Here is a 20,996-nt window from a genome sequence, read left to right on the forward strand (position 1 = left end):
AGTTGGCAGGAATGGAATAGAAAAGGGCATGGCTGGCTGGAACCCTGAATAGGAGTGGCCCATGCTGCAACATTTTATTGTATATCCCTTAGTTTGAACCTAGAAGCCATTGCCCTCCTTTGTGGAAGTGGAAGTTTCCTATAGAAATCAATGGAGAAATTCAAGATTTTGATGTAGCTTTGTGACTTAGCATGTCCACCCTCAAACAAATGGCAGCCGCAAAGAATGAACTTCATGCTTTTTCTGACTCTGGCCTTATTTTGCGTAAAAAAAAGGGATAACATAGAAAAACCTTTTCATCATTTTAATAATAGCCTTACCAATGCAAGTTCAGAATGCTGTCCCTTTGTTTCAGGATGGAAGGTTGAGGTTGAGGGTGTATTATACTTCCAGCAGGGGTTGTGGGTCAGGCTGAGGCTGAGAGGGTAGCTTCCAATAACCTTATGTTGTCATCTGGTGCTGTTAGACCCATTCTCCACATTGTAGTTGTGGAATTCTCTCTTGCCAAGCACAATTTTTTTTGGGGGGGGGGGGGGTCATGTGCTGAAGACTTTACCCTGGCCTTTGACACCTGATATTTTAGGATCTGTCTCGTTATGTTGATTGTAGTGTGGTTTAGCTGTTTTTTATGCTGTATTTTTAAAGTTGTGAAGGGTGGCTGAGAAAACGAATACATAAGAAATAATAATAATAATTGGTGGCCTGAGACAGCAGCGTACAGCAACCCCACTGTCACTGTTAAGTTGTGGGTGAACATATCAGACACAGTGGCGTAGCGTGGGTTGTCAGCACCCGGGACAAGGCAAGTAATTTGCGCCCCCTAACCCGTGGATTTTAGCACTCGGGCGAGTGCGAGCGCGCCCCCCCAGAGGTTGCGCCCGGTGTGGCCGGCCCCCCTGCACCCCCCATGCTATGCCACTGATCGGATGACACAGCGATTCTTCAAACAGCTCTTGTTTACTCACAGGCCAGAACAGAACTGCACTGAAGGGTTCAGCCAGCCTGCTTATAGAGAGCTCCACTAGAATGCAACAGTAACCATTTTCTGTAACTATCCAATCACTGAATGTCACTTTCAATCCCTTATTTGCATATGTGGACCTGAGTGAAAACTATCTACAGTATCCCCCTGCTGGCCCAGGGTGAGAACTTCAGTACATAACAGTCACCCCACTCCTCTTACAGGGTTTTGGGGAGGCAGTGATGAGAGAGATAGTAGTTTAGGACAGCCCTGCAGTGTGGTCCACAGCAGATCAGAAGAAGAGCTGAGGCTGATTTGTTGGATTGCCAGCCAAAAAAAAATCCCTCATATGAAAACCCCTTGAGAAGATTGCAGAAAACAACAACAATCCATATATCCCCTCCTGGAACTTCTCCAGGGTAAACCCAGTACAGTACTGGATTGCATGTAGAAGTCATGCATGTCATTGACTTGCATGAAGCTGAACTGAGTTTTATATATCTCTGCTCATCTATCCATCTACCTAACGAACTAATTAACTATATTAAGTGGAGCTTACTTCTGAGTAATATTACATTTTTTGCTCCTTTTTTGGCGGGACAAGAGGGACGCATTTGCTGCCATGCCTAATCGCAGTTGCGTTAAAATCTCAACTGATTTCAACTATTTTCTGCTCTGACACTTGCAAGTCGAGTTGTGCGCCTCTCTAATTTCTTAGCTCTGTGCTGAGGACTGCGGTTGCTATGGGGACGGACGCCATTTTGGGCAGCTTGGTGGCGAGGGAAGGGGGGGGAAGGAGAAGCGTTCCCAGAATTCAGCGCGCCTTTGACCTCCATGACCCAAGATGGCTGCGCCCAGGGCCGCGGAGGAGACGCTTTGAGTGAGTGGAAGGTAAGAGGGGTCAGTGGCTAAAAAGATGCGGGGAGGTTGAACTTGGGGTGAGCACCGGGGAGAGTGAGCCTGGAAGTTGCCTTAGACCGTTCGCCCATGTAGTCTAGCGTTGTCTGCACTGACTGGCAGCGGCTCTGCAGGGATTGGAGCTTCTGCACGCAGAGACTGTGCTTTGCCACTGAGTTATGGCGCTTCCCCCTAAGAGCAAATTTAGGGGTTTAAATAGACATGCAGCTGAAGCCACACCAGACTTTTAAAGCACTGTGACAGCCCTTTAAGAGTCATGGGAACTGGAGTCTCCTAAGAGTGCTGAGAGTTGTTGGAAAGCCTCTGTTCCCCTCGTAGGGCTACAATTGTCAGAGTTCCCTGGGAATAAGAATTGATGTAGGAAGCCTAAAAGGCCATTCACTGTTAATAACTCATTCTCGATTTGCCCCCCTTAAAAATCAAATTGCCCCCCCCCCGGTGGTCCGTGTGCCCCATGTTGGGAACCACGGCTTTAGAGTATTGATTCTTATGTGCTGGTTTTTAGATACTTTGATTATTTCGTCTTTCCCCAGCTTGGAGTCTTCCAGATTTCTGTGGGTATAGGACGGTATACAAATTTAATAAATAATAAAAATAAATAATAACAATTCCCATAATTCCTGACCTTGGGTCATTCCGACTGGGGCTAATGGAAGTTGTAGTCCAAAACATTTGGGGGGCACCAGGTTGGGGAAGATTATCTTTTCCTGAGTTGTATATAGTTTTAAGCCATTGTTACTTCTCCTTAGTTGTGAAATTGATGTGCTTTTGATTTTATATGTGGTTTTTTGTAATCTGTCCACAGATGACATTGGCTAGAAATCTTTTAAATAATATTAAATTTGACTTTTTCTAATTCAGATCTAGCCAGAACTTGAATTACAATGTCGAAGATATCCCGTGCTGCTTCTAAAGCAGTACAAAAGGTGGACCCTGGAAATTTGATCCGGTCGATCATCCGAGCTGGGCAGGCTGTTCCTGGACCACCCTTAGGACCTATCCTTGGGCAGGTATGCATGGGAGAGGGTTAGGAGGAATGGAGGTCTAGCAGAATTGAAGTGTGAGGCTAGATAACTGAGGGAGTTTCATTTGCGAGCGGGCCACAGTTTGGGACATAAATTGGCTCCTTTTAAAAAACAATCATTTTTGCTGTTTTCTTCTCTGCCTTTGATTAAAATCACTGGTATTGATCATAATGAAAATAATGAAGGTGTAGCTAACTGGCTGGAAGGTGGCAATTGAGTGCTTGGGCTTGGATCAACTGAGCAGTTATACTGTTTGGCTTGGGAACCCACTCCCTAGTCCTTCGATTGCATGAACTTGTTGGGATTATTCTGAACCTTCTCCCCCCTCCATCTCCCCCCCCCCATCTGCACCATGGCAGTGAGGTATATATGTATACGCGCACAAAATTAGCAGCTAAGTATTGAAACGCTGGGCAATGTGTTCTGGAGGCCCTGCAGTTAAACCCCAGATGTGTGTAGAAGTTGATTGCCCTTGTTCACTGGTAAGAGTGGGCAGGGGGGAAGAACACTCTCGACATGCTTAGAGGCACTCTCTTCTTTATTGCTTCACGTTCTGGAGCTGAACCCCCAACTCAGATACAATCCTTATCCAGTCGTAAGCAAAATAGAGTGAATCACAGCCACGTAGTTTGGTTAGTCATTTTGCTAAGCTGCTTTTCTTAGGATAAGGGACATGGAAGTGGTGATTTCCTTTAAGAAACTGTTTTGGCAATTTTGAGAATAAAAGATAGAAATGAAGCTGGCTGCAAGAGCAAAAAAACTTTCCCACTCCCTCGGCTGGATAGTGTCTCCTAGACCACCTTTGTAGTACGAAGAAGCACATGTTGCGAGATTTGATTTCTAAGGACACATGTGACAAAACTTAACTCTGCTGTTTCTGAGCTTATGGGGGGCAGATCAATTACTGTAACAAAATTAGGAACCCAAGACATAAGAGCAGAGCCTAGTTCTTCTGTGCCCATTATGCTCAGGTGACTGAAGGTGCTTCCAGATGTGGATGATTTAGCAGCAGCTGATCATTTCCATTCTGCTTTAACCCAGAACCTGAACAGTATCTACCGTATTTTTCCTTCTATAACACGCAGATTTTTTCTTCTAAAAAGGAAGGGGGAATGTCTGTGCATGTTATTGAGCGAATGTGTGGTCCCTGGAGCCAAATGGTGCAAGGGGAGGCAAAAAAAAAGCAGGCAAAAATCGTGCGTCTCCTAGAAGGGAAAGCTGAAAAGAGGAAGTGGCTGCTTTCCTGCATTCTGCCTCAGGGTCTTACTGCCCACCCACCTCTGTTTCCTTGCTGTGTTTGCTCAAACGGAACAAAGAGCAGGGAAAGCCCCTCCCCTCCAGGCAAGCAGAGGGGAAAGCTGAAAACATGCAGAAGGGAGAGAGAGAGAGAGAGAGAGAGAGAGAGAGAGAGAGAGAGAGAGCGAGCTGGCTGGCTTGGGTGGGTAGGTGAGGGAAAACTTTTGCCTTCCTTTCCTCCCTACCCCTCTCCTGCATTCTTAGCCAGCTGCTTCTCTGCACACCCCTCTCGTGCTCCTTGTCCGTTCTGTGTTTTTCCTTCCCTCCCCACTTAAAATGTGGTTAAAAAGCATGGATCCACATGGATCCTCAGGATCTTTGCATTGGGTCACCCCAAATTCACCATAAGATCACATAGCATGTCCATGGCTACAGCCTGCCCCCCAAAAATCACGCACCCACTGTTTCCTGGGGCTGCAATGGTGCAAAAACGTGGTTACAAACCATGGATCCACATGGATCCTCAGGATCTTTGCATTAGGTCACCCCAAATTCACCATCAGATCACATAGCATGTCCATGGCTACAGCCTGCCCCCCAAAAATCACGCACCCACTGTTGCCTGGGGCTAGAAATGGTGCAAAAACGTGGTTAAAAAGCATGGATCCACATGGATCCTCAGGATCTTTGCATTAGGTCACCCCAAATTCACCATCAGATCACATAGCATGTCCATGGCTATAGCCTGCCCCCCCCCCCAATCACACACCCACTGTTTCCTGGGGCTGCAATGGTGCAAAAACGTGGTTACAAACCATGGATCCACATGGATCCTCAGGATCTTTGCATTGGGTCAGCCCAAATTCACCATCAGAGCACATAGCATGTCCATGGCTACAGCCTGCCCCCCCAAAATCACGCACCCACTGTTGCCTGGGGCTGCAATGGTGCAAAAACGTGGTTACAAACCATGGATGCACAGGGATTCTCAGGATTTTTGCATTGGGTCACCCCAAATTCACCATCAGATCACATGTCTGTGGCCACAGCATGAAGCACAAAAATGATACATCCACTGTTTCATTCAGAATGTTTTTTCCCTTGTTTTCCTCCTCTAAAAACGATGTGCGTGTTATGGTCAGGTGCGTGTTATAGAGCGAAAAATACGGAAAAGACTTCTAGAATCCAAACAAAATACTGTAGTCCAAGCGAGCAGTCCTTGTATCCCAGTCCCATATATTATGGAGGAAGCCATTTTTACTGGGGCCATGGTGTGTGTATTGGGTCGGGGGGGGGGGAGTTAAGTATTCGCACCCCACCATTAGCTGCACTCTCCTACTGCAAAGGAGGGGAGTGGGGACTGATACAAAGGCAACAATATTTGGAGAGGGAGGAGCTAAAGTGACAGCAGTGATTCTTAGACAGGAGAGGCAGACCATAGAGAAGGACATTTCTCAAGCACAATCTGTACAGGGCATCATTGACTTGTCTAGGCTGCAACAGCTGGGTTATCTACACCTGAGAAAATAGTGTGTAGCATCCATTTTTATGTTTAAATGGGATTTTCTGAGCTGGGGTGGAGGGGAGGAAGTTGAATAGGGAAAACATGAGATGAGGTTGTTTTGATTGTGTAAAGGTAAAGGTAAAGGTACCCCTGCCCGTACGGGCCAGTCTTGACAGACTCTGGGGTTGTGCGCCCATCTCACTTAAGAGGCCAGGGGCCAGCGCTGTCCGCAGACACTTCCGGGTCACGTGGCCAGCGTGACATCGCTGCTCTGGCGAGCCAGAGTCGCACACGGAAACGCCGTTTACCTTCCCGCTGGTAAGCGGTCCCTATTTATCTTCTTGCACCCGGAGGTGCTTTTGAACTGCTAGGTTGGCAGGCGCTGGGACCGAGCAGCGGGAGCGCACCCCCCCGCAGGGATTTGAACCGCCAACCTTTCGATCGGCAAGTCCTAGGCACTGAGGCTTTAACCCACAGTGCCACCTGCGTCCCCTTTTGATTGTGTAGATGCCCTGCAAAAAGTGTGTCAATGAAGTGTGACTTTCTCACAGCAAATGACCGCTGTAGAGGCAGCCTCTATGAAGGTTCTGTTGTTACACCCTTGCTGATACACCCAGTGCCCTTTTGGCCCTCTGTTCCCAGTGAGGGCACCCAAGAGAAAAGTGAGGCTGTTTGCCAGACAGCATCACAGAAAAGGTATCTCACAGTCCGCCCCAGACAGACTTGAGCTGTATGTGCTGACCTGTTCTGAGTCCTCTGGAAGTGGAGGGACCAGTGGCGGCTGGTGGCGCTCTTGGGGAGAGTTGAGTAGTGTGCCTGCAGTGCTCTGACCCTTGGCTTTTAAGGTGGCAATGTCTGTGGAGCTGGTGGCTGGTGGTTTGGACGCAGCAGTGGAACTGTTCTTCTGTAGCCTGTGGCTGTCTGTAGGAGACTTCAGCCACTGCTTGTGGTGGTTCACCTGGGCTGTGTCCGTAGGGCATGCCAGCCGTGGCCTGAGCACACTTGCAAACCCTGTCAGGTGTCAGGTGCCCATGGTGTGTTTCATCTGTGTTTCTACGGAGCTGCTCATCCGTTGGCTGAGTATGTCCAAGGCCCCGGCTGCCTCGGATGTGGCTGTGGCCTGTTTCCCTTCTGCCCCGAGTGCTTCTGTGGTGCTGGAGGGCAGCGCAGCACTTTAGCGCAATGGCCAAGAAGTTCTTCCCCATGAAGATGGAGGAGATGCGCTGGTCATGGCAGAGGAGCAACAGCCCCCCACGGATGAAGATGGTGGCCACATTGACGCTGGCCAGACTCAGGAGTGGGTAGAGAGCGCCAGGGCGAGGGCCCTGCACCCCCAGCTCATTTAGTGAGACGCAAGGGAGAATCAGCAGGAGGCCATAGCAGTAGAAGAAGGTCAGGCCCTCAGCCCACAGGGGGAGCACCCGCCGCTGCGGCTCCCACAGGCTGGCCTGAATCTCCAGCACATCCAGCAGGTCCAACACCACCCAAAAGAGGCGCCCACGCAGTTCGTCTTTCTTCCGGAAGCTGGCGGAGGCCTGGGCCACCAGCTCAGTGGCTCCAAGGACAGTGTAAAGGGCAGGGATGCAGATGGAGAGCAGGAGGGTCAGGGTGCGCCGGGCCAGTGGGTCAGGCGCCCGCCCCTCGGTTGCGTAGTGCTGGTAGACGAAGTAGAGCTTGATCTCCAGCGCGAAGGCAAAAAGAAACCACAGCACCATGGCGTAGCCTCGCTGGGCTGGCCTCACCTCGCTGCCTACCCACATGGTCGCGTAGCGCAGCACAAGCAGAAAGAAGAGGTCCCCAGCCAGGGCAAGGGCGCCGACTCCCAGGCGCCGGGCTCCTGTGCTCTGCTCCACCAGGTAGACATCCATCGCCCCCATGGTGCAGACGATGACCACAGCTGCCACGCAGGTGTGTGGGATGTTGGGGGCCTGCTGCTCCATGGTGCCTTTTGGGGGGTGGAGAAAGAGGAGAGCATACAATGAAGGAAATTAAGAAGGAAGGTTGGGGGGCATTTTCTGAGGATCTTGCTTTCCCATCCGAAAGGGGTGAGAAAGAAAGAGCTCTGGAACATTGGAAACTGTCTTGTAATGAGTCAGACCCTGTGATCCCATCTAGCTGGTACTGCGTGCACTGACTGGCAGTGGCATTCCAGCGTTTCAGACAGGATTCTCTCCCAGCCCTGCCTGGAGAAGCTGGGGATCAATCCTGGGACCTTTTGCATGCAAAGGAAACTGAGCTTCAACGCTTCCAAATCTATGCATTTAATCAAATAAATAGGGGAGTGGGGAACCTTGGTTGTGGCCTATTTTTAATTAATTAATTAAATTTCTATTTTATTTTTAGTTTGCCCATCAGTAAATATTTGCTTGGTGGCATATAAGCAAAACAATGCTAAAAAGGAAAAAGGAAAATAACACAGTTAAAAATGAACAGCAGTTATGTTACGACAGAGATAGCGTAAAAAAGGTCAAACTGGGGAAAAAAAACTATTAAACTATTAAAAAGCCTCTAGGTGAATAAAAAAAAGGTATATGCAACTACTGAAAAGGCTATAGAGGAGGCATACATGGGAAGAGGCAAGTCTTCTAGGGATGTGTAGGTAAAACCAGTGTCATCAGGGGTTGCAGGGGCCTTCTGGCTTGAGTGTCATGGCCAGGCTGGGGCTGTGGGTGGTTGCTGAAGCCTATTCACATGAGCTGCAAAGAACAGCAATGGGGGTAGAGGGGCATATAAATAAACTTGCCTTGCTCCACTTACTTTGTGGCTCGTGCCAGCCTGTAGAAAAGGTCACTCTTGCTTCTGCACAGTTGAACTGCCTAGTTGGGGGTGCCTTCTTCATGCCCTGTCAGTATCCGTTGTCGGAAGGCTGAAGCAACCACCTTTGTCTTAAAACGCCGGATTGCTGATCCCATCTGATCACTGGAAACTCCATGACTGTGGACTTCGAAGCCCTGGATTGGGGAACCTGCAAAGACCCATTGGTTTAAAACCTCCAATCACTTCTTCCCTGGTCAGTTCTCCTGAAAGCCCACCTCTTCTTTTGCTTCATCCCAAACCAGACCTAAGAGATTTGGGCTTTGAACCAGGAAGCCCCTCCTTCAAAACACGTCTGGACCATGAACTTCCTAGGCAGCCTTAGCGAAGCCCCTCTCAGTCCCCCACCATCACCAGTCTGCAATATGAGGATAAGAATGCAGGCCTACTTTTCAGGGTTGTTGCAAGGATTAAATGCAACCAGGCAATGTGTGTAAAGCCCTTTGGGTATTCTTTAAAAATCTATATAATATCAGTTATGCCTCCCCCTGCTCCTCTGGAAGTCTCCTTGCAATCATTAACACCTTTACGCCATCAGGTAAAAACTTCTCCCTTCTCCCAGGCATTTGATGGGTTATGAAGATTTTGCTGTCTATTTATGGTATGCGTTTTGCTGCTGTTTTATTGGTCTGTTTTATAGGTTGTTGTAATTGCACTGTAATGCATTGTTCTTTTTTATTTTATGGTTAATGTATGTTATGTATGTCTTCAAGTTTTTGCAAGTGGCTTGGATAGTCTTTCTGTGGCAAGCAGCCAGTACGAATTCAGAAACACGTTAAACACTAACAAATTTATGATTGCATTAACTTTCATGGACTGGAGTTTGTGAAAACCTTTGCTGTAATAAATTTTTTGAGTCTCTTAAGGTGCCACAATACTTGTTGGTTTTGCTGCAACAGGCTGACACTGTCTCTTTGACTAGCATTAGGTACAACATGTTAATTCTGCATTAGTGTAAAGGTGTGGTTTTTTTTAGTCCTGAATCTACTGCTAATCAATTTTACTGGATCATCCCAAGTTTTAATGTTATCAGTGAAACAGGCAAATTCCGCCCCACCAACTTTCTGCTGCACATGAGTCACAGTTTTTAAAAACCTCAGCTCACCTTTCTTTTAACCATCTCTTTTTTCAAACTAAAAAGCCTCAAATGTTGTAACATTTCCTCCTAGCACAGTTGCTGTCCAGCTCCCTGATATTTTTTGTTGCCCTTGTTTTCTGCACCTTTCCCAGCTCTGCATTATCCCTTGTTGTTCCCCGTGTGGCTGCACCATGGATTTCTGTAAAGGCATTGCAGTGCAATCAGTCTTACTTCCAGCCCTTTCCCTAATACAGCAATCACAGCCGTGGGACTTGCCTCTTTCAGTACTGGCATGAAGCATTATTTATGAATTAATATTGATAATGAACCCTTCCTTAACTTTATTGTCACTTGGATGCCCGCATGGAGATTTTGTGCTGAGCACATCCAACGGGCTTAAATTTGAACCAGCAGTCAAGCTGGCTGAAGTTGCAATTAAGGAGAGGCTGCCCCTGCCCATGTGCAGAGTATGCGTTTAGACATCTAGGACAAGAGTGGGGGAGCATTTCCAGGTCAGAGTGCTTCCAGACAGCTTGAGCACCCTGCCCCACAAATCTTCCCCACAGGGTTACAGCCACCACATAGATCCTCACAGCACACTAATGACTCAGTATGGACAGTTTTATGCTAACTCTGGACCAGCGCAGCAGTGGAGCAACAGAAGTGGATGCACAAAAACTAGACCTCTTTAGACAAACTTATCCACTACAACCCCAAGATCTCATTCTGGGTCAGTTCAGACACAGTTCCCTGTCCATTCCTCCCGCCCCCCAGCAATCCCCACAAAACTGAGACATTCCTCCCTCCCACCCCTGAATTACAAATCCTCAGCCTTCTTGAAAGGACGAGGCACTGGGATTTGGGACCCCCTCTGCCTGCTCAACTTGCTCAAACCAAGGTTTTCAGGAGCATGAAGGATGTAGGAAGAGGCTTCAGAACAAGCAGGAGTGCAGAAGCAAAGGCCTGCATGGAGGCACCATTTGCCCAGCGAGGAGAGAGAGAGCTGCTCTGTACATCCTCAGAGGCACTCTTTCTGCTGCTCATATATCCTCAGGCGCATACCAGACAGGACTGGGAGGGAATGGGGTCTTCCCCAGTTGTGAGGTATCCTGATTCTTGGGTTTTTATTAGACGGGGGAGCCTTGTAGAAAGTGTGCATGTGTGTCTGTTTGTGCGTTATGCAGGAGGGGGTGTTGAGGGGAGGGACCTACGCATTTGCTGGACAAGTGCATGGGAGCGCTCTCTCTCTCTCTCTCTCTCTCTCTCTGTCTGTCTGTGTGTGTGTGTGTGTGTCTGCTTGACTCTGTCCCTGTTCAGCCATCCTGTTTTTGCCGCTGGGAGGGTGGCTGGGCTCTTGAGTCCTTGCCATTCACATCCTCCCCCTCCCCCTCCTCAGCTCTACAGTTGCTCCTTGTGCCAAAGGAAACGCACACAGGATATCCTGGTTCGGCCCCCTCCCCACTGCTTGCGGGCGGGGGTGGGGGATCTCTGGCGCATCCTCCCCTCCTCCCTTCTTCCAATACCTGCAGGGATCCGGCAGTGTGTGATTCTACCTACCTCTCCCGATGTGCTCAGAGCAAGGCAGAGACAGGGTGAGGCGGTCTGTTCTCCCTCAAGGAGGAGGAGGAGGAGGAGGAGGAGGAGGATCCCTGTGTGTGCGTCTCCCCCCCCCCCCGCCTGCTCTTGGACGGAGGATTTAAACACACACGTACACACAAAACTCCCTCGTTTCGCCTTCGCCGTCATTCAGTTTTTCTTGCCCATTCAAAGGGCCAGGGCTGTGGGACTGCTTTCCAAGTGGTTTTCATTTGAGCCTTCATTCAAGTCTGGCACAGTTGAAGTAACCGGTTGAGGGGGGGAGTGCCTCTGAGCATATGCTGAGTGCCTTTTCGGTCCCAGGGGCAGGTGACTCACTCAGCCGCAGGTCTGGGTGTGCTCAGCACCCGGGCAGGAGGAAGCCACTTGAGAAAAAGCCCCCTCACCCCTCCAACTTTGCCACCTTGAGTGGCATAGATGTGTAAGAAATGACTCTGTCCATCCAGGATTAAAGGAGGCAGCTGGTTCCAAACCAGAAGGGTTAATTATCATCCAGGCAGCTTGAGACTCAGCACCACTCTTTAGAAATAGACTGCTGTGCTGCACCTCTTTTCTGGAGCAGAAAGGAGCCTACTGTAGATAGGTGACATTTGCATTTCCTCCCCCTCCACTCTCTTTTGCCTCTGAGCCTGACCACTATTGGCCACATGGTCCCTGGAAGCATTCCCTTGGGCTGAACAAGGGATTCCTCCATCATCACCCCCACTGTTACCTCCCCCACCAAGCTTAGACAGGGCAGCTGTAGGAGAGTTTGCCCCTTCTGGGGAAAGGCTTGGGAGCTGAGTCCTGAAATCCTTCTAGCACCCAGAGAAAGAAAGATTAGGTAGAGACACAATAGCAGGCTTCAAATAGCTGAAGGGCTATAATAAATGTTGGAAATATAAGGAGGCTGAAGGGACATTCTTTCATCTTTGGTGGACTTGTCCAAAAGTGAAGGCCTTCTGGGAAAGGATCTATAATGAGTTAAAAAAGGTGTTTAGATACACCTTCCCTAAGAAACCAGAGGCCTTCCTCCTGGGCATTGTGGACCAAAAGGTGTTAAAGAAGGATAGAACTTTTTTATGTATGCAACTACAGCAGCAAGAATACTCATTGCAAAATATTGGAAGATACAAGACCTTCCCATGCTGGAAGAGTGGCAGATGCAGTTGATGGACTATATGGAACTGGCTGAAATGACTGGCAGAATCCGAGATCTGAGAGAAGAGACAATGGAAGAGGACTGGAAGAAATTTAAGGACTATTTACAAAAACATTATAAGTTGTATGAATGTTAAGAATCTGCATGACTTGGAAATTTTAGCTCCTGCAATTAGATTAGGAAAATAGAAAGTTAAGTTATAAGTAAGAAAAAGTTGAAATTTAAAGTTATTTTATGTATTATCTTAAGGTATAAATATTTGACAAAAAGTACTTTAAATTTAGAAGTAAAACACTCTGAAAGATATAAATAAGATACGAAACAAGGTAATAATTTGCTGATATGTTTATTGTAAAGAACGCAGGGTGAGGGAGATGTTATTCTAAAGCAGCAATGCAGCAGCAAGCAAAGGCTATAGCAGCCAAGTCTGCTGCTTGTGGCTGCAAAGCCAGACAGGATGTATGTGACTGTTGCCATGGAAACAAAGGGGCAGTCCATTCTGTACTGAGCACCGGATGTTAGCTCAGTGTGTGTGTCATATGACCTGTACAGGATGTACATGGGTGGAGTTTGGAGTTTTCTCTCTGTTTGTTGAAGAGAGCAGACATGTTTTCTCTGTACTGAAGTGAAAGACAGGAATAAAAGCAATGTAGATTCATTTCTGTCTGTGTCTGATTCCCCTCCCTGGGGATATGCTGGAGAGCAGGGAGGAGGAGAGCAGTTGGTGTGTTTTCCTCACAGCCTGAGGAAAATCGCCGGAACGGACCTCGTGTGTTTTTCCTGCCGGGAGTCGCCGGAGGGAGGTCAAAAGAATTCAGCCGGTGCCTGGAGAGATAGGCACATACCTCTGACGGCCCTGAATTCCGACAGGAGATGTGGGGAAGTCCAGTTAGTAACCTAAAAATGTATTTTGAAAGTTGGATTGTTTTTCTTTCTTTCTTTTTTCTGGTTTGTTCTTCTTTTTCTTTTCTGTAAACTGAAAATGTAATAAAAAATTTAATAATAAAAAAAAACAAATAGCTGAAGGGCTGTCACTCACAAGATGGGGCAGACTTGATTCTGGTCCAGACAGCAGGATTAGAAGCAATGGGTGGCAGCGGGGGGGGGGGGGATGCCAGGGAGCAGATTTCAGCTACATGTGATACAGCCTATTCAGTAGTGGAACAGGCCACCTGGGGACATGGTGGGCACTTACTTTCCAGGAGGAGGATCGCCTTCTCCAAGGAATGCTGTGGTTGCATCCTGAATTCTTCCTGATCCTGCAAAGTGTTGAACTAGCTGCCCTCTGAATTTCCTTCTAAATCTCACTTTGCGTGATTCCTGTCTCTTGTCCCCCTCCAGAGAGGCATCTCCATTGGGCAATTCTGCAAGGATTTCAATGAGCGCACAAAGGACATCAAGGAAGGGATCCCTCTGCCCACACGCATCATTATACGGGTGAGAAGAACATAATTTACCTATTTATGTAGAGGCAGGGCTGGAAACATCTTGCAGGCGGACGTCTGTCTTGAACATTGAGTGCCTGTGCCCCAGAGTTCAAATACTTCTGTGTTCAGCTTTCTCTGGGGGATCCCTGGTTGTGTGCCAACCACTTTTGACGTCTTACACAGAGCCAGATCCTTGGCCCATGTTGTATACACTGACTGGTGGTAGCTCTCCTGAGACATCTGCTGTACCACTGAGTTACTAATAATAATGGATGTGGTAGTCCAGAACATCTGGAGGGCCCCACGCCTGGTTTGCACCTCATTTTTGTGTTTGCGCCTTTGCCAGAGATCTTAAGGCATGGCTGACTTAACTCTCTTCCCTTTTCCTTGTACTCCTTTTTGCAGCCTGACCGATCGTACGAGCTTCAGATAAACAAGCCAACAGCTACATATTTTCTATTGTCAGCGGCTGGCATAGAAAAGGGAGCAACAAATCCTGGTGAGAGACACAACCAGGGAGGGAAGCTGATGGGTAGGGTGAGGGTCCAGAGGCAAAGCGCTGGGCGAGAACGGCAGAAAGGAGCCATCTGAGCACCAGAGCTGGGGGGGGGGGGGGGGACGGGACCAGCAGCCCTCGTCCTAGCAATGTTGTCACCAGTGGCTTCTTGGTTGGGATTGGTTTTCCCACCTGCTTGTCAGGGTTCAAATCACTTAAGTACAGTGGAACCTTGCTTCCTGAATGCCTTAGTTGCTGAACAAATCAGCTCCCTAATGATGCAAACCCGGAACTGAGTGTTCCAGTTTGTGAATGTTTTTTGGACACTCCTGCAGCCAATTAGAAGCCACGCCTTGGTTTTCAAATAGTTTCGGGAGTCTTCTAATGCTGTGCAGGATGTTTTTTCCATTTGTTGTTTTTGCTGTGACAGTCTAGCACAGTCTCTGGAGTTACCACTAAGTACATGCCCCACATTAGGGACGCGGGTGGCGCTGTGGGTTAAACCACAGAGCCTAGTGTTATGTACTGAAATTCTCACCCTGGGCCAGCAAGGGGATACTGTAGATAGTTTTCACTCAGGTACACATATGCTAATAGGGGATCGAAAGTGACGTTCAGTGATTGGATAGTTACAGAAAATAGTTACTGTTGCTGTCAGGGGTTCAGGAGCAGAAGCACAGGGAAGAGGGGAGATGGAGAGCGAAGGGGAAGAATCTGAGGGCAGCGTAGGAGAAGATGACAGTGGCCCGAGAGATTCCATGAGCCTCTCCAGCGAATCGGAAGATTCACAGAAGGGGGCGCCAGTGGCCAGGGCAAGGGGATTCCCAAGGGGGACACTCCAGGAGCAAGGGGCCAGCAGGGACTCCCAGAGTAGCAGTTGGAAATCAGGACCAGCTTCCCCACCAGAGCATAGTGGGGGGGAAGAGTCCCAGGTATCGAGGGCAGAGGATTCCACACCAGGGAGTGAAGATAAGTCTCCCCTCCATCGGAGAGCCAGACAACGGAGGGGAGGTCAGATCCGGGCAGTATCCCGGAAGAGGGAAGCAGTGACAGAAGCAGTGTGACGGTCAGGAGGAAGGTCACTGGGTTGGCGCGAGAAGCAAGTTCAAATGTACAGGAGCGCGGGACAGCAGAGAATGAGGATTGGGAACCGGGTCCTAAAGCCCGCCGGAGACAGGGGGAGGAGTCAGCCGACTCAGCGTCGGAAGAGTCCAGAAAGGGGAAAGCCCCGGCGGGCAGGAGGATCCAGAGGAGGAGAGAACAACGGAAAAGGTGGAGCAGGGCTAGGATCTTAAACTGGTGTCAGAGGGGAGGAGATTCAGACGGGACTTCGCCGGTCTAGGGTTTAAGACGTAGGGCTGCGCGCTGCGGCTTTGGAATGGAAGTTGAACTTCAATAAAGACTTTTGTACATAACGACGATCGGGCGTTGGTCCTCTGTGAGCTGGGACCTAGGGGCAGCTCTGACAGTTGCGTTCTAGTGGAGCTCTATATAAGCAGGCTGGCTGAACCCTTCGGTTCAGTTCTGTTCTGGCCTGTGAATAAACAAGAGCTGTTTGAAGAATCGCTGTGTCATTTGATATGTTCACCCACAACTTAACACCTAGGACTTGCCGATCAGAAGGTTGGTGGTTCGAATCGCCGTGATGGGGTGAGCTCCCGTTGCTCAGTCCCTGCTCCTGCCAACCTAGCAGTTTGAAAGCACGTCAAAGTGCAAGTAGATAAATAGTTACTGCTCCGGTGGGAAGGTAAATGGCGTTTCTGTGCGCTGCTCTGGTTCGCCAGAAGCGGCTTAGTCATGCTGGCCACATGACCCGGAAGCTGTACGCCGGCTCTCTCAGCCAATAAAGCAAGATGAGCACCGCAACCCCAGAGTTGGCCACGACTGGACCTAATGGTCAGGGGTACCTTTACCTTTACTTTTACATGCCCCACATTAGAACAGGTTCAAAATTGTGTTGGGGGGAAGCATAAGCCTTGGAGTTTGACTATTTTGAGTTCAAATGAATTTTTTTCCTCTCTCATGTGCATGATAATGCACATGGCTAAAAATGTTGGGAGTTTTGAGGTGTGCTGGGATTTCCCCCTCTTGGGCTTTGGTAGCAAACCTCCAACTGGCTCTTCCTGGCTTTAAGACCCTCTCTATGCTGTGCTGCAGGGCATGAGGTGGCAGGAATGGTGACCTTGAAGCACTTGTACGAAATTGCCCTGGTGAAGTCTCAGGACCCGAACTTCGTGCTCCGCAACACGCCGCTCGAGAAGGTCGTCCTGTCGCTCATGGGGACTGCCCGGTCGCTGGGCATCAAGGTGGTGAAAGAGTAAGTGACTGGTGCCCATGGGAACCAGTGGCTGAAGAGCACAAACCTTGGGAAGAATCCATGAGGCAGCAGACAAGCAGTCTCTGGTTGCAGTTTGCATACAACGATAAACCAGGCTTCTCAGTTTATTGAATGAGCAGGGGGCTGGTCCATGTTATCTTCCCAATTTGCCCCACCCTTGGGGCAGGCAGGAGTAGGAAACTGGGAAGCCTCAGCTTCCTGCTCTGCCCAAAAGAGGGGTCATAGTTTCTTGCTTCCTTAACAGCTTGGGACCAGTTTACCTAAGGGATCTCACCACCACCCCAGTTGGATCACTTTGATCTGCAGAACTTGCAGTTTGACTAAAGCCACACCATCCCAGTCCACATTTGCAGGGATTTGACCCTTTAGTGTGGCAGCACATTTGCTGTGGAGCTCTGTGCCTATTGACATCAGGCGGTTGCTCTCACTATATTGTTTTGCTGTTGCTCTATTCATAACTCACCTTTTCTCCAAGGACATGGTCCTCGTCCTCCCAGTTTTATCCCCACAACAACCCTGTGAGGTAGGACAGCTGCTGCAAACATTTTCCAGCAAGCTCACCCAGGCATTTTGCTTAGCTACCTCTATTTGTTTCAAAAGGTTTTATTGATTTCATCTGTGTTTGGGTGACGATGGTTTTGTGCCTATTTATTTTTCTTTTCGTTTGTGGATTTTGGCCCCTTTTGAGCTACAGTGGGAGAGCTCTCTGATTGATCGGTTGACCAATCTTCTAAACAAATAGCAAGCCAACAACAAATGGTGGCTTCAGATGGGCTGGTGCTTATTCAGAAAGTATGAATCATAGTCATGTGTTAATGTAGCCTCTGCTTCCTGGCCTGTTTTTTTTTGGGGGGGGGGTTAGGCCGTGGTGGGAAGAGAGAGTATTGTGGGGGGAAACAATAACTGAAATTTGGTGACCCTCGATGCCATCGTAAGGAGAGGCTGTTGGTGGGAACCCGGATACAACGGGCAGCCAAAGTAACTTGCCAGGTGGGATGGAGTTTCCTGGCAGGTGGGTCACTGTTGATTGCCCAGGAGGGGCGAGGCAGCAGAGAGGTGGACATTGCACTGACCTCCCTGCTGCTTCACCCTTCTCCCTCCCTGTAAGCAACAGTGACCTTCCTCCCAGGAAGCTGGTCGAGCAGCCCTGCCCCCCCTGGTGAGCCTCACCTGAGCACCAAACCCTGTGAAGCAGCAGAGAAAGGTGTGGGGCAGAACTGGAAACGGGTCAGATAGGCTTGACGTGAAGCAAGGAGGTGCAATTCTCTTTCCTCTTCCCCCTCCTCCAGACTCCATGCAGAGGAATATGCTGCTTTCCTGAAGGAGCGCGAAGAGTTATTGGCAGCTCAGGCTGAAGCAAAGGAAGCTGAACTGGCAGCTGCAAAGAAGAAATGAGCACCACCTCCCTTCATTTGGGCACACTGAGATTTAGATCCCCAGAATGCTTGGAGTGCGGATGGCGCTGGCTTCTCACTTGTCCCATCTGCTATGCACTGTCTGCCCAGTGACTGGTTTGGTGATGCCTTGCTGAAGAAGACAGGGAGGAAGGCAAGAGGGTCAGGGCTGGTCTGACTCTGGAACTCCCACTGTAATTATTGTCACTCCCTTTTCAGTAAATGATATCTTTTTTAAAAAAAAAATCTCACAATTTTCCTCTGTGTCTTCGAATGTCTGTGCTGTGTTTATCTTTCCTCTCCCTAAATCTTTTAAAAAGTTATTTAACAATATCTATTTCCTGCTTAATCACCAAAAACTCTGAGTAAATACACACTCATTAAAAATAATGAATCTAGGTTCATTTGAAAAACACAAACTTGGAAGATGGAAGGAAACAAGTTGACCTAAAATTTATCAAGAAACGAATTGGAGCAAAAGTCTAAAACAAATATACATAATAAAATAAAATCACATTCTAAAGTTAAAAATCTCGGCGAGCTTGCCTACACAAAAGAGTTTTTAGCAGGTGTTGAAAACAATATAGCAAAAGCGCCTTCCTAATATCAGTTGGCAGGGAGTTCCAGAGAGCAGGTGCTGTCATAATGAGGAGCTGATTCCTTGCAGTTGGGGAACGAACATTACATGGCACTTGCAGAAGCGCCAGTTCCACAGGTTGAGATGGTTACGTGGACACATATAACTTATCATTCAAAGAAGGAGTAATACATCAAACATAAAAAGACTTCCCTGAACGGGTCTGCCTTCAGATGTCTTCTAAAAGTAATATAGTTGTTTATTTCCTTGAAATCTGATGGGAGGGTGTTCCACAGGGTGGGCACCACTACCGAGAAAGCCCTCTTCCTGGTGCCTTATAACCTCACTTTTCACAGTGTGGGAACCTCCAGAAGGCCCTCAGAGCTGAACCATCATGCGCCAGCTGAACAATAGGGATGGAGACACTCCTTCATGTATACTGGGCCATTTAGGGCTTTAAAGGTCAGCACCAACATTTTGAATTGTGCTCGGAAACTTTAATTTGAGGCTTCTTCCCAAATAAAAGTTACCCTCTCCCCATGGCTGCCGCCCATGGTTTTAAAGGGATTCTCTTAACACTGTTGTAATGAAATTGCTATATAGATTATCCAGCAGGTGTCAGGGCTGAGCTGTGCCTCATCTTTTTTGAGCCCTTTCAATTCACCCATGCCAGAATCCCTTTCACTTCCTTCAGGCCTCTGTGGTGCTTTGTGGAAACAACCACAAATCTCAGCACCTCTCATATTAAAAATAATAATAATGAACAGTTCATTTTCTAAGGCTTATGCCCCAGCCCCCCCAATAGGGTGCCATCCTGCAACAACCACACACATTCGTGTTGTTTTGCATCCAGGAATGATGGGCTGCATCTCCCTCGCTGGTACCCAGAATTTCCATAGCAACGAGTGATACTGCTCAGGACACCACCTTCATGTTACTAGGGCTGCTTGGGTGGCAGAGGATTGCATCAGAGGGGAAGGAGGGAGTCGGGAAAGAGAGGTGTACGCATCATTGCTTGGGGCAGCAGATCAAATTGGGGACTTTCTTGGGGAAATGGGGAGAAGGTTCCATTCACAGGACCCCAACCCCCCTGAAATGGAAGATGCTTTGAGCAAAAAGCCTGCCATTTTGCAGAGATCCCCTCTTTCAACTCCCCCTGCATGTTAGCCAATGCACTACAAATGATTTCCCCAACAGATGATGGCAATATACCACCAAGCTCAGCCACATGGGGGATATACAAGTTGACCACTGATTCTCAAAATCACACACCCCATCTTCAAAGGCTTTTTGGTTTCTTGTGCACTTTGCCTCATTCCAGTCGTGGAAACCAACCATCTAGAGTGCAAGTCACGCCACTACCCCTTTATTCTAAGAAGGTACATCTTTCATAAGCTAAAGTTGGGCTTTCCCATTTCCCCACCCCCTCACTCCTGGGTAAATTTTTATACCTTCAGCAACTGTGAGATAGGCAGAAGTTTGGTAGGTACTATAGTGGCAACCAGTTTCACCTGTTGAAAGTCTGCCTGTCCTGCCATTAAAAAGGCACAAGAAAGGAGATTCCAACTAAACAAAAGAGAGAACTTTCTGACAGTAGGAGCTGTTTTGTCACTGGAATGGACTCCCTCAGGAGGTGGTAGACTCTCCTTCATTGGAGCTTTTTAAGCAAAGGTTGGATGGCTGCCTGTCATGGATGCTTTAGTTGAGATTGCTGTAGCCTTAGGCTCCAAGAATTTGTCTAATCCTCTTTTACATTCTCCAGGTTAGTGGCCTGTGGAAGGGAATTTCACAATTTAGCTGTTCGTCGTGGTTTTGACACATGCCAGTCCAGTCAAAATGACAACCAGTAATACTTCAGATGTGCTGAAAGGGAAAAAAGAGGGTGGGGAGATCATGGCAGTTCTTGGAAGAACTTAAGAACACTCTTACGAGCTGTTTGGCAGTGGAATGGACTTTCTTGGAAGGTGGTGGACTCACCTTCGTTGAAGGTTTTTAAGCAGAGGTTGGATAGCCATCTGTCAGGGATTTTTTTGCTTCGATTGCTGCATTGCAGGGGGTGGGACTAGATGACACTGGGGGGTCCCTTCTAGCTCTTAAGATTCTATGATTCTACAATTGTTTTTAACTATATCCTGTTCTTCTACCAATAAGTATCCAGAGTGGCTTGCAAAATAGAAGTAGGGACCAACGATAACGAAGGATAAGCATTTTATGAACAGCAGAATGAAAAGAAACAAACCCACCAGGAATTAAAATAATGGAAAACAGTAGCAGAGCCTCTCTCTTCCTGGGACACTTAAGCAACGGATACTCAGTGGCATACTGGCTCCCACAGTGGGGGGCAGAACAGAGCCATTGCAGCTGGAAGAGTCAGATTGGCAACAGTTGAGATTTCGAAAAAGGAATCTCAAATGTTGTATCTTCTTTGATCCTATGGAGTTTGGGGGCTGGCGACGGGTTCAAACAGCTGGAGCCTTTCCACTCGCCTCTC

General features: G+C 48.3%; 2 protein-coding genes across 6 annotated transcripts; one reads left to right on the plus strand and one right to left on the minus strand.

The window, feature by feature from the left end:
- The first annotated feature begins 1,692 nt into the window (after positions 1-1,692).
- On the plus strand, positions 1,693-18,363 carry MRPL11 (mitochondrial ribosomal protein L11). 2 transcript variants are annotated; one of them, XM_079956208.1, is made up of 6 exons: positions 1,693-1,852; positions 2,741-2,889; positions 13,615-13,710; positions 14,106-14,199; positions 16,354-16,513; positions 17,824-18,363. In XM_079956208.1, exons 2-6 carry the CDS (start codon positions 2,764-2,766, stop codon positions 17,927-17,929), a joined length of 582 nt encoding a protein of 193 aa, XP_079812334.1. In that variant the 5' UTR covers positions 1,693-1,852; positions 2,741-2,763; the 3' UTR covers positions 17,930-18,363. The 2 variants fall into 2 exon arrangements, with proteins under 2 accessions (XP_079812334.1, XP_079812335.1); XM_079956209.1 differs by having other exon boundaries at positions 1,753-1,841.
- LOC307204607 (transmembrane protein 121-like) lies at positions 6,144-11,964 on the minus strand. Of its 4 annotated transcripts, none has more exons than XM_079956207.1 (3): positions 11,094-11,964; positions 8,211-8,340; positions 6,144-7,589 (listed from the first exon to the last, which is right to left on the minus strand). In XM_079956207.1, the coding sequence occupies exon 3, from the start codon at positions 7,582-7,584 to the stop codon at positions 6,346-6,348; it is 1,239 nt and encodes a 412-aa protein (XP_079812333.1). In that variant the 5' UTR covers positions 7,585-7,589; positions 8,211-8,340; positions 11,094-11,964; the 3' UTR covers positions 6,144-6,345. The 4 variants fall into 4 exon arrangements, with proteins under 4 accessions (XP_079812333.1, XP_079812331.1, XP_079812330.1 ...); XM_079956205.1 differs by lacking the exon at positions 8,211-8,340 and adding an exon at positions 8,402-8,609 and having other exon boundaries at positions 11,090-11,964; XM_079956204.1 differs by lacking the exons at positions 8,211-8,340; positions 11,094-11,964 and adding an exon at positions 8,402-10,634.
- Positions 18,364-20,996: the final 2,633 nt, after the last annotated feature.

The sequence above is a fragment of the Podarcis cretensis genome (assembly GCF_951804945.1).
Source record: "Podarcis cretensis genome assembly, chromosome: 16".
Classification (NCBI taxonomy): Eukaryota; Metazoa; Chordata; class Lepidosauria; order Squamata; family Lacertidae; genus Podarcis; species Podarcis cretensis.

Coding starts and splice junctions, on each gene's coding strand:
- MRPL11 (XM_079956208.1), top strand. CDS start 2,764: ATGTCGAAGATATCCCGTGCTGCTTCTAAAGCAGTACAAAAGGTGGAC. Junction 13,711..14,105: donor CCACACGCATCATTATACGG/GTGAGAAGAACA, acceptor TCCTTTTTGCAG/CCTGACCGATCGTACGAGCT. Junction 16,514..17,823: donor GGCATCAAGGTGGTGAAAGA/GTAAGTGACTGG, acceptor CCCCTCCTCCAG/ACTCCATGCAGAGGAATATG.
- LOC307204607 (XM_079956205.1), bottom strand. CDS start 8,483: ATGAAGAAGGCACCCCCAACTAGGCAGTTCAACTGTGCAGAAGCAAGA. Junction 7,590..8,401: donor AGGCTGGCACGAGCCACAAA/GTAAGTGGAGCA, acceptor ACCCCCCAAAAG/GCACCATGGAGCAGCAGGCC.